Here is an 11,905-nt window from a genome sequence, read left to right as displayed (position 1 = left end):
AATTCAACAGCTTGTCAAAGAGTTGGCTTCAGTGGAGCTGAGGACTGTTACACAGCGTTCACTGATGAGGGTCAGGTAAACGGCAGGAGCAACAGCTGAGGGATTCCCTTTGTGCGACCATGTTTTAAGAGAGAGGGGGATATAAACGCACAATGACTGATACTATGAAAATAAAGCTGTTAATTAGTGTTGCTGACCCCCGGCTACCTCACAGCGCTTATGCAATACGACTGTGAGCGCTTTGGTGTCTGGTGTATGTCCTACTTGAGGAATGTGTTCTGCATCTGTTCACCTGACCGACAGGGTACTATCTCAAAGGTTAACCTGGGTGAAAGGTGCATTGTTGATATTATATCTGTCCAGTTAATACAAGGCTAGATCCAGCAGGTGGTTAGCTGAGCTTAATTGATATGTTTGTATTAGTTTTCTTCTTTTATGTCGTGTCCGGTTTGTGGACCTCAGTGCTTTGAGCTCCTGGAGAACGTGACCTTCAGCATGCAGGTTTGTAGCCGAGTGTCAAGCGGTCGGGATTAGTGTCAGTGCCTCCAAGGCTGAGGTCATAGTTCTCTGCCAGAGAACCATGAATTACAACCTCCAGGTCGGGAGTTCCTGTAACTTGGGGTGTTGTTCATGAGTGAGGGTAAAATGGAGTGTGAGATGGAGCGTTTTGGTGCTGAGCCAGAAGGCAAAGCACTAGATTGTCTACTGATATTCTGGCCCTGTTGGTCATGAGCTTTGCGTAGTATTAGAATTAACAGTTGTAGTTGTATTTAATTTGGGGTTGATGGAGAGTGTTTTTTGTCTTGATGATAGCTCGTTTAACTTTTATGAAGGGCATTTTATATTTACATATAGACTAAACTAGTTATTAGTTAGCTATTAATGGAAAAAGCAACATGTTAAAACATTAGCAGCCATAATATTGGGATTCTTTTTTGTCTTTTCAGTATGCCACTCAGAGGAAGATGACAGCTCCATGTTTTCCACTCGCCTGAGGCCGTGCATTAGCTAATGGAGATGTCCAAGCTGCAACAATATGCAAGATAACAATCTTGATCCATTACAAATCGAACGAAAACCCAGAGGATGCACCTTTAATAAGATGCTGTCACCATTAATGCCGAAGCATTGCCATTATCCTCCAACCCAGGTCTCTCTTACCGTATTATGTCCTGTAATATATGTCTTTCAAACCACAGATTTGATCATAGAGAGGACTATAAAACCTGCTCTAAGGTTTCTGTTCTAGTAGATAATCTTGTTTAGTGGGGTGAGGGTGCTTTTCTACAGAGGTGGTCCACCAATTACATTATTAAGACACCTCCCCCTGGGACCCTCTATGACTCATTCAGGAAATTAGTTTAGTGTCTCCAGCAAGGGCATCGCGTGGCTGATCGTTACCTCCACATTGGCTCAAACCAAACACAGCCGCGCTTGAATGGTAATCTACTAAAATCTTTAATGGTCCGAGTCACTGCTTCGTCGTAAACAATAGACCTTGGGAGCGTCGGAGCGTCCAATAGTGGCTGTATAGCTGTAGTTGGTGAGGCCCTGATTTCAATTTGTGCAGGAGAAAACTAGTGACTTTTAAAATAAATCTGCTGTATGGAAGCTCAGAAATCCACCGTATGGAGCGTCGGGTTGAGAGGGTCCAAAGGGTTTAAACTCCAACATGTGCACTGCAGAACAAGAGGCTCGGGTAATTTCCCCCCTAAAAACAAAATCCCTCAAAATCTACTTTTAGGAGTAAATCCCCTGCTGTTCTTCACACCCAAAACTAACAACTGTCCCTGGCCGCCCACTGAAACCAGAGGCTTTGATGGCATTTAAACTAATGCCGGGATACTCTGGCACGCATAAACCCACACCGGTCCGCATCAGCCTTCAGTCTCAGAACTTGTGTTTATTCTGGTGACTTATCAATATGCTTGAGCCATTTGTTCCAGTGGACCGACAGAGAGTGAAAAAGGAGTCAAATTGAAAGGCCTTAAGAGGTGATGGCCAGTATTCATACCAGTTGCGAGGTACTCAGAGCACATGGAGCTCAGAGTGAAAATCCCACGCTCACTTAACACTGGCTGGGGTCCCGGTTTTCACTGACTCGTGTGAGCGAGAAAGGATTTGTCCAGATCTACTGGCTTTAGACTAGCGACTTTAACGGCTGTAATGTCTTTTTAAAGTGGATGAGCTTTGAAAACGATAACCCTGTTACCCTGGCTGGCCCTGCAGCACAATGGGACACATGCGAGGGAGAAGGGAGGCGAGGGGAACTTGCTCTCGGATTCGGACTCTAATCTGAAACCCGCCGCCCCAAATCCCTCCAACTGTAGGAGAAGACATGCTCTGTATTAAAGCCTGGGTCATACCGACAGACAGACAGACAGACAGACAGACAGACAGACAGACAGACAGACAGACAGACATGTGCATAGGGCTACACGTGAGCACTTACACACTAAGGCCAGCTGGCACTAATCCCACGTTCACCCTCCCCGCCGCTCTGTGAGCCCAATGCGAGTGTGTCAGAGCGGAAGTGTGATGTACAGTATAACAGCCTATACACAGATGTGGCCTGGCCCTGCCTTTAACCTACTTTGGCTCAGCGATGAAATGATGTGACAGTATGTGCAGCGGCAGATAGTCTGGCACAGCTGTCTGCAGAGGCACTTTGGCTCTGAGCCACAAAGCAGGAATGCCGGGACGCCAACGTGAGGAGGTGAAGGAGGTCACGATACAGACGGTGAAAGGTCACGCACACGTGAGTCGATGTGCAAACCGCAGGCTGCCATTTAGCAATGGTGATGAAGGGAAACGGAGACTTCAGTGTTACAAAAACACAAGAAAACTTTATTCATAAAATTGTAATTCGTAAATTACTATAATTTCAACAAGGCCTCCATAGGTTGAGATAAGGAAATAATTATTAATAAATTATACATTGCAGTTTATTTAATATGTATGTTTAATTATCTTCAATAAACAGGAAAGAGAAGAACTTTGTCGACATTTTAACTGTTAAAATGTTGGAGAATAACAATAATATATAGAGTAGGCCTATATATTATAAAAATAGAGAGAGTTGGTGAATTTCATGGGTATAGAAGAAGCCACCCTGCCACATTTTCATGGAAAATGTAGTTAAATTTCAGCAAATTGCTCTTTAACTTTGCGAGGACTGTGATATAAACTCATATTTTAGTCTATAAAGGGTTCATCTGCAAGACTCTTTACTTCATGTATGTAGCTCTTTCATAATAATGTTAGCTCCTAATGATAAATACTCACTAAAGTTCTTCTTTGTGTATTTTTACTACTACTTTTTTCACTGCTAAAAATGCACATTATTTGAACGATTTGAGTAATCAGCAGATTATTTTTCTCAATTAAGCAAACCACAGAATGCCAGAAAAAATAATCCAATCCAAAGCCTAATACATTGAAATTTCTATTAAATATGATATAGAAGTGCAGCAAATCCCCACAACTGAGAAGCGGTATCTAGAGAATGTGTTTGCTTGAAAAAAACGGAGGTGTATGTCGACCAAACAATAAAAATAAATCAGTTAACAAACAAAAGAAAGGACGGACCTGGCCTTCAGAAATTAATTAAAACAAATAACATAAAAGCTTTTGTGTACACCGAGTCGTTGAATATGAATAGTAAAACTGAAAACACCTCTAAGATTCTTTCAGAGATTCCTTTCTTATTCCAGCACATTTTGTCTTAATACGCAGCTGACTTCAAATTGTATGAGAAGGTTATTTGTGTTGAAATCTCGCCTTAGTACAGTACGCTGGCAGCCCTTTCAGTCATAATTCAGTAACAACAGTCGTGGCCGTTGCGTGAGAAGAGAGATTTGGGGAGCAGATATAGTTTTTCACTACATCTGGGGTCATGAGGAGAATCTGGGGCTCTGGGAGCTGAAGAGCCCTCACGCTGATTGCTCTGGTTAATCTGCAGTTTCGGGGAGGGACCTCCTGCTGTGAGTGCATTTGTGAGGTTGCATGGGAGGTGGTCCGCGCACCATGTCCTCCTTATATCACACATCTGCTCGGCATCAGCACTGTGTCAATATTTGATTCGATGAGCGGCAGGAACCTGAGGGGCTTCCATTGCCATATGCTGACGGCCAAAGTAACCATAATCTGATGATTTGATCGCCCTGAGAATGGATTAGATGGATGCTGTTTCTTCTGGCGTCCGGGCAGGACGAGGGGCTTTCACAGGCTGATTGCAGTCCAAGTTGCTCCCTGTTCACTCACTGCAACAGATGATCCGCCAGGTTTTAGGCAGAATTTAGAGGGACGCTCAGTCCATAAAATCTCTTTTAACATATTTTCCTTACTTTACTTGATTCTCTCACAGTGCTAGAATATCTAAAATCTAACAAAAATTGGCTGAACCCTGGTGATAGAATCCTAACCCTAAATCCTCTATACTATCTACATCTAGTGACCCTTACCTCCAATCACAACTGTTTCACACCCTGACCTAAGGTGGTAAACATACCATTAGCTCAGTTAGCATTGTTAGCATTGCCTGCTAGCATTTAGCCAGCTAGTACGACCTCACAGCGTAGCGTTCCCTTGCTTTTATTTGCTTCATAAACCTAACTGGGAGATAATCCTAATCTCCACAAACAGAGGATGGAAGAGATGGTAATCATTTTTGAAACATACTGTATACGCTGGATCATGGCCTGACAGACAACGCCGTTGCCTCCTGTGGCTGACAGGTGACTGACAGGAAGCTGAATGAAGCAGCGCTTTATCTGATATGAGCACGCTCGCCTCCTTTATGGTGACGGATATCTACCTCGGGAGGCAATTTTGAAACCTGCACGGGTGCTTTTCATTCTGAACACAATGGACGAGAGGGAATGCATTTTGATATCTCCGACGACGGCAGGGGAGGTGACCCGGACACGTAGCTCTGTGTCGAGGGTCAGGATGTCTCTGTGATGGTTGTTCGCCTGACTTCGATCGAAAAAATCGGTCTGTCTTGGTATTGGTTCACTCCAGTTCGTCATAACTGGATGGTGTTAAACATCAACCTGTCCTGTGGCTACATGCTGGATCAGAGGCAGCCCTGTCCTCCCCGAGTCTATTTGAAACAGAACAGCAAGGAAAATATACACTTGATCAAGTCAAAAATGCAGGAAATGAAATGAAAAAGTGCCATCACGTGTTTTTATTAAAGTGAGAACAAGCTGGGCGTCGGTGTGCTTCTCCATTTCTATTGAGCCAGAAGCCAAGAAACACACATCGACCCTCCAGCCTCTCTCTCTCTCACTCTCTGAACGCCTCATCCTGTCTGTATGGTCAGCTGGAGCCTGTTTTCTCTTAACCCTCCTTCCACTGACATTAGGTGTGGATTACTCGAACACAGTGTATCTGCTGCCATTAACGTCTGTCTGCGTTCCTCCTCGACTCCCGCTCATTACGTTTGCCGTTCCCTTTGTCTCCCATCTGCTCTCTGTCTCGCGCTTAAAGAGCTTCCCCTCTCGACAGCTCCGAGCAATAACTCCAGGCAAGGAGTTCTGTTCACAACAGCCGAAATGTTGCTTTATAATGTCTGGCATCCCACCCACACACACACACACACACACACTACCATGGTGATGGGAACATGTCGAGAAGCCTCCCCAGTCTCTCTCTTAATCAGGTCCATATGTAGTCTTCTCTCTCAACACTTAAGTAGTGCAGTTTGTTACAAGCTCCGGCTCAATCCCTGCACATCCCGCGCCAGCAGCGCTGTCTGTGTTTGTGTATTTGTGTATGGGTCTGCTTGCATGTGGTACACCGTACTGTATGTTTAATCTTCCAATGTTGCACCACAAAACCCCATAATCTTGGCAGTCAAAATTAATTTCTGTTCTTTCCAAATCTCCCCTTAAGCCTTGAAACAACACAGCCAGCCTGCTGGGTCAGTGAAAGAGACTGCAAAATGCATATTTTAGCACATTCTTTTTGTCGACACACTATAACAAGAGATGTTTTTCCCTAAGACTTCACAGACATTCATTTCAGGGTACTGAGGAAATTTGGAAGTGGCAAATTCAATATGGCTCCATGTTTTTAGACCCAAGGGAGAATTATTTCTGCAGCCAGGTGGATAAAACTATATGACGGCTAATGAGGGCCACTGTAGGAAAAAAAAATGGAGCCGAAAGCTGGGGTAATATTCTGAGAGAAAAAGTTGCAAATTTGATACTTTATTACAATGCTAACAACCAGCATTTATGCTAGCTAAAATCCCATGAATGTCACATTTATTTTCCTAATTAATCCATCACAACGTGTGAAAACGCTTTGCTAAGGTCCTAAGGGTGATGGCTGTTGATGGTTATTGTTGGTTGATTTTATATGGGCCAAATTGTCATCTTATGGGTGTTTGTTGATCGGCAGTTGGGGTAAATGCTAGCAGTAGCTTTCACTTATTGTCATAGCAATGGCAAACATCCAGTGTTAGCGGATCCAAGCAACTTGTTTATATCGGCTTTATGTAGCATGAATATATGCTAAAAGGATAAGAGGCGAGCGAGGGGGGCAGTATTCTTTGTTTTATAAAAAAGTGGCAAATTTCCTACAGTGGCCGTAAACCACCGTCGTATAAAACAGATGTGAAGTGTGGAAGACATTCACATTAAAGCGAAGGATTTTTAGAAGGATTTATAATTTCATGCAAGGTTAGTGTTGTGTGCTGGTCAATTTGATATTTTGGGAAATACACTTTCTTTCTTGCAAAAGTTCGGTTGATACCACTGTCATGCCTAAACGGTAATGAAACTACAGCTGCTGGTAAAGTTAGCTTAAAAAAGTTAGCACAAATACAGGTAAGAAAGGTATCTGCCTATTAATGTGTGACTCAACCCCCTGTGAACATGTCCAACACGTATTCACACCAGGTTTTTGCATGAATGAAACAAGACACAAACCATTTCCTGTCTTTATGCAAAGCTAAGCTATCGTCACTCGGCTTTAGCTTCGTTTTCCGCATATGAGCATGAAAGTGATCTCCTCGTCCTGTTAGCAAGAAAGCAAATGCACATATTTCCTACAAAATGTGTTTTCTTTTTTTGACTACTCAGATCGGGCCAACTGTGGAACAGATTTGGGGGCATAACTAGCTAAATATGTCATAGTCTGTTCCCCTAAAGTTTTCCTTTTCCCTAGCTTTTTGTACAAAGCTAATATTGGAGGGAAATACTTGATATTGGGAATGCAAAATGCACCACTGCATCCATATATGTACATTTATTACACATTTTGATTTTGAGCTTTTTTCTTGATTAATCTTCAGGTGAAAAACCCTTCAGGCCACAAGGTGAAGTCTTCTTGTTTTGTCTGATCAACGGTCCTGTTGAGAGCGACCAGCTCTTTGCCAGTTTTGCCAAAATATTTTCAGATTAATTTTCCGCCAACCAACTGACTAATTGTTTCAGCTCTAAAGCATTTTACCTATAAGCAGATTCCTCATGCAGCGCTGCAGCGCCTCTCCAGAGAGACACAGACGTCTGAGCTCAGCTGCCGTCTTGCCATTCAACACCAGCCACTTACGATAACCTCCCTGGGCGACGGTACAGCGAGAGAGCGGCCGCAGCTCGCCCCGGGTGACTGTCTGATGTCCTCCCACACACTCGCCCTACAGCCACAACAAAGCCTCGACCCTAATCACACCAACTTCCCCTTCTCACTGAATAATCCCCCTCAGAACTATGGCACTAAGCACCAAGAAATCATATACTGTATGTTGACTCGGGTTTTCCAAAAAAGCCTCAGCTTGGGTTTCATGCCTGCTGGGCGAATGTGATATGAAATAATTGCAAACAGTCCGATGTCTAGTGCGTTTGAGGACATAATTACGAGAGAATGCAGAGAAGAAAGGCACTGATTTTCCTTCTGAAGGAGAGATATTTTCAATCAGAACGCCGAGGCTCTGCCATGTGTGCACCATTAAAAAGGCCCCTACAGACAAAACAGTGCCGCAGTCAGATAGGATTTGTTATTTCAGCGCACACTCGCACATTCAGTCCAAAGAGAATAGAAGAATCGAAGGAAAAGGCCTTTCCCATTCAGCTTTTCCCACGGTCAGATAGAAAGAAGAGTGTTGATTGACACCGTGGGGTTATCGCGACGCTCACACAGGAAATACAGTCAAGGAAGTCCCGTTAACAAACATTTCAGCACATTTAGTGGCTCACAAAATGTGGTTTTGCTCAGGAGCCTGTATTCGAGCGCAAGGCAAATTTTTTAAAAAGTGAATTCTGTTCATTTCAGTATTTTAATACCCCAAACAGTTTACTCATCCCATATTAATCCACCGACTGCAGCGTAACAAAGCTGCTCTAAAGACGAGAAAATACAAGGAAGCCAAGTGTTAAAATTCATGGCCTCCATCCAGCCGTTCAGTGGACAGCTTTTCCAGCCAATTTCTGCTTCTGTGTTCTTTCCACTTCTCCATCCAAGCTATACGATGACGCTAAAAATAGACACGTGAGTAATGAAAACACTTAGGATTTTCGAGCCTGTTGCTGATTTTCATCCATTTTGAGGCCGGGGCCCCGTCTGCTCTGTGGCATGTAAACGGAGCAGAGGAGCGCCAACTCTGTTTAGCGAGTGCTGTAAACACGTGCTAATGAATACCGTGCCCCAGCTGAGTCCCGCCAAAAATGCACAGTGGCACGGTTTATAGTTTGAGTCCATGTGTAGATAAGTTTGGCTGAGGATCATGGGTCCTCCGACTTCCCATCGGTCTGCAGAAGGCTTCGGTTCAGAAACTTCCACCATTCCTCAGTTTGGGTATTGAGTAAGGTTGTCCACCCAAACACACTCTGGCTCGTCCTCGTAAGAGGTGGCTAGTGGGCGCCTTAGCTGTTCATACAGCAGTTATTAATCCTAAAGGGTACCGTGGCATCTGTTCACCCTTTGTTCACAGCCCCCAACTTCCAACATATGTTGTGCAGTTGCATGCATGCACACATGAGGGTAAAGTGCTTGTGTTGGCAGGGCCACACAGCCTTGGATGGATTCACAGCCACTGAGCTTAACGGCCTTTTAGAAATGGCTGGGACGTCGTGATTTTTGTACGGATGTCTGAATTTTAAATGAACCCAAATGCAGATTAAATATGCATCAGACACATTGAATCAGCGTCTGTAGACGACTAAATCTGACACATCTTGGTCCGAACACGGCAGATCCTGACTCAAATCTAGTTGGCATTTGTTTCTGTATGGTTTATTTGAATGAGTTGGCTCTGGATGAAGGCTGCGTTAAGTGACCGGTGGAGACACTAAGTGGTCGCGCTGTGACTCCGGCGTATCAAGGTGTGCATGTGAACAATGTTAAGTGACGCGTGCAAGCGAGGGGGAGGGTGTGAGCGAGCGAACGAGAACTCTTATTGCTTTAACATTTATGGTAAGCTATTTTAATAGCTCTCACATGCTGCATATAATCTCTGCGGGCTTGCGTCGTATGTTTCCAGTTTGATCGCAGACAGCGAGCCTCTGTGCTCTCTGACATCCTGTCACATGATTCAGCGACCGGTGTATCTCTGGTTGACCGGCCTCGTCTGCGGCGGGTGGAACATGTGATTAATTCCTTCTCTTATGGGACTTTTGTGGCTGTGGCCTGGGTTAAATCACAAAGAGGATGCAGGTCAAAGCCTACAGAGTAATATTACTCACGACAAGCCTCTGAAACGACCATCTAGACCAAGGTGCCTTGAAACACACAAATAAAGAAACTAGACATTGTTCGTGCAAAGTTGACTTCTTGACTTTTTTTAGTGTCCAAAATGAAGGGTTGGTTCTTCATCACAGGATAATGAATGTGCTAAATTTGTAATTTGCCCATTATATTTTGATATTGTGTACAATTTGTCACCAGAAAATCTTGGATACTACGGAGGTCATTAATGTAAGCAGCACATGTTATGGAAATCCCTCATAATATAGTTCAAATGTAGCCTATTTAATAATACAAGGACGTGATAGAAGGAAATAAACTAACTGGGTGTTCTAATTCCCATTCAGATTCAGGGCAAAGCTTCTTGATTTAGGTTCTGTTCAGGACAATGTGTGAAAAAAAAAAAAGTGCAAGTCCAGATGAGGGTCTCTCCAGGCTCGGTCTAATCTCTGCAGTTTAACTGACAAACCGTTATCAGACTATAGGCATTTGTTTACACTACACTGCCTCCAAGGCCTTCAGCCCACAAGGCGGTTTGGATTATCTGCTCACAAGCATCCTGCATGCGTGTTTCACACACACACACACACACACACACACACACACACACACACACACACACACACACACACACACACACCATATAATAACTGATTACTGAACTCCAGCCGCCACGCGAGCTGCCTTCCTGGTTCAACCGGCAGCTTTATCATAACGCCACACAGTCGGGTCTGCTGCACCTCAACGCTCAGATTGAAGACTTGATTTTGACCTTCTGTTTTTTAACCACTTTTAGGTATCAGTCCATTAACTGATATTAATTGTATACACCTCAATAATTGTAGTCCCTTATTGTCCTTAAAGGCACTTCTTCTCTTCATACACATGCTTTCTTCACCAATTTAGTGCAATATCTATTATATTCCACATCATTTGTAAATATTTTGCAGCGTTTTAGTGACCTGATAATAATCCGCAGTGGGTTAATTATCATTAGATGACTCAAAAATCACAAAAAAGACTCTTTATTTCCATGTTTTTGTGAAAGGATGTAGATCTTGCTCGGTCCGTGCTCTGCATGGGAGGCCAGCCAATCAGATGTCTTATCAATTCCCACCAGTTTACAGGCTGCAAACCAGATAGTGTGTGCAACTTCAAAGCCTTGCAGCGAGACATCAAACAGATGGAAAAGGTGCACGTCTGATAAAAATGTCTTTTTTTCCCTTCTTTGCCATGACTTCAGCCTTTTGTAGACATGTTTCTGTGGAGGAGACTCTATCCCACCTGCCAGCCAAGCACTGTATTTGTGAGAAATGCTCCTTTAACGTCACGTCTTAAATCATGACAGCCGACTGTTGATGTTGCTCTCTGGGCAGGTCTGCAGGATAAACATCCTGATTCTGAAATACCTCGATCTCCGCACATCCGTGTCTCCTCATGACTCACATCCATCCATGCATGCATCCATCCATCCATCCATCCATCCATCCATTCCTGCACACGGGCTGAGGAGAGGAAACCAATGTGTGGACCGGACACACAGAGAAAAAACACAGCCTTACCGTGATTGTCGTCATCCATACCGATTGTAGCAGTGTGACGGGAAGGTGTGTCCGGCTGAAACCTCAGCAGAAAAACATGTATTTTCACTGGATTTCTACGGAATTTCTTCTTCTTCTTCTTCGCTTTCCCCCGCTGAGAGACAGTCGAAGGAGCCGGTGGAGTGGAGCGGACCGCTGCGAAGACGTCAGCAGCTAGAATGGTATATATACATGTATGACGATATACAGATATAAATGGAACAGAGGTTCTTGATCGTATCAGAGGTATTTCAGTGGAGCGGGGCCGCGATGTGACACAGCGGCGGCGCTTCTCCCTCTCTGCTCGGCTCCATCCTCAGCTGTCCGCATTCACATTGGCTACGCTGCATCCACGGTGACGTCGTCAAGCCCCGCCCCCCGCCAACAGCAAACATTAGTTTACTCATAAAGAGTAAAAGTGCAATGTATTCAAATGGAAATGTTGAAATAAAGCATCACGAGTATCAGAATTGTACTTGTGCTACTTCTCTTGAATTAATATACTGAAGGCAACTGACGAATATTAAAGAAATCAAAGGAAATGTAAACATTTGCTGGAGTTACATCAGAGTCCAATAGGGCTTCAACGTTTTTCAGGACCCAATAATAACATGTAGTGCAGCCTTTTAGCAATG

At 43.9% G+C, this 11,905-nt stretch overlaps 1 protein-coding gene across 2 annotated transcripts in view; it reads right to left on the bottom strand.

Annotated features, from left to right (window-relative positions):
- LOC311033135 (cytohesin-3-like) overlaps positions 1-11,572 on the bottom strand; it is a 27,407-nt gene extending 15,835 nt beyond the window's left edge. The window contains exon 1 of one of the 2 annotated variants that reach the window (XM_084040343.1): positions 11,253-11,572. In XM_084040343.1, the coding sequence (XP_083896469.1) occupies positions 11,253-11,271 (19 nt within the window). In that variant the 5' untranslated portion in view covers positions 11,272-11,572. Of the gene's footprint in view, positions 1-7,461; positions 7,640-11,252 lie in introns of those variants that run through there. The other variant, XM_084040344.1, reaches the window with a different exon arrangement.
- Between the last annotated feature and the right edge of the window lie 333 nt (positions 11,573-11,905).

Source organism: Eutrigla gurnardus (assembly GCF_963514095.1).
Source record: "Eutrigla gurnardus genome assembly, chromosome: 22".
NCBI classification, from domain to species: domain Eukaryota; kingdom Metazoa; phylum Chordata; class Actinopteri; order Perciformes; family Triglidae; genus Eutrigla; species Eutrigla gurnardus.
This window is presented reverse-complemented; position numbering and strand designations above follow the sequence as displayed.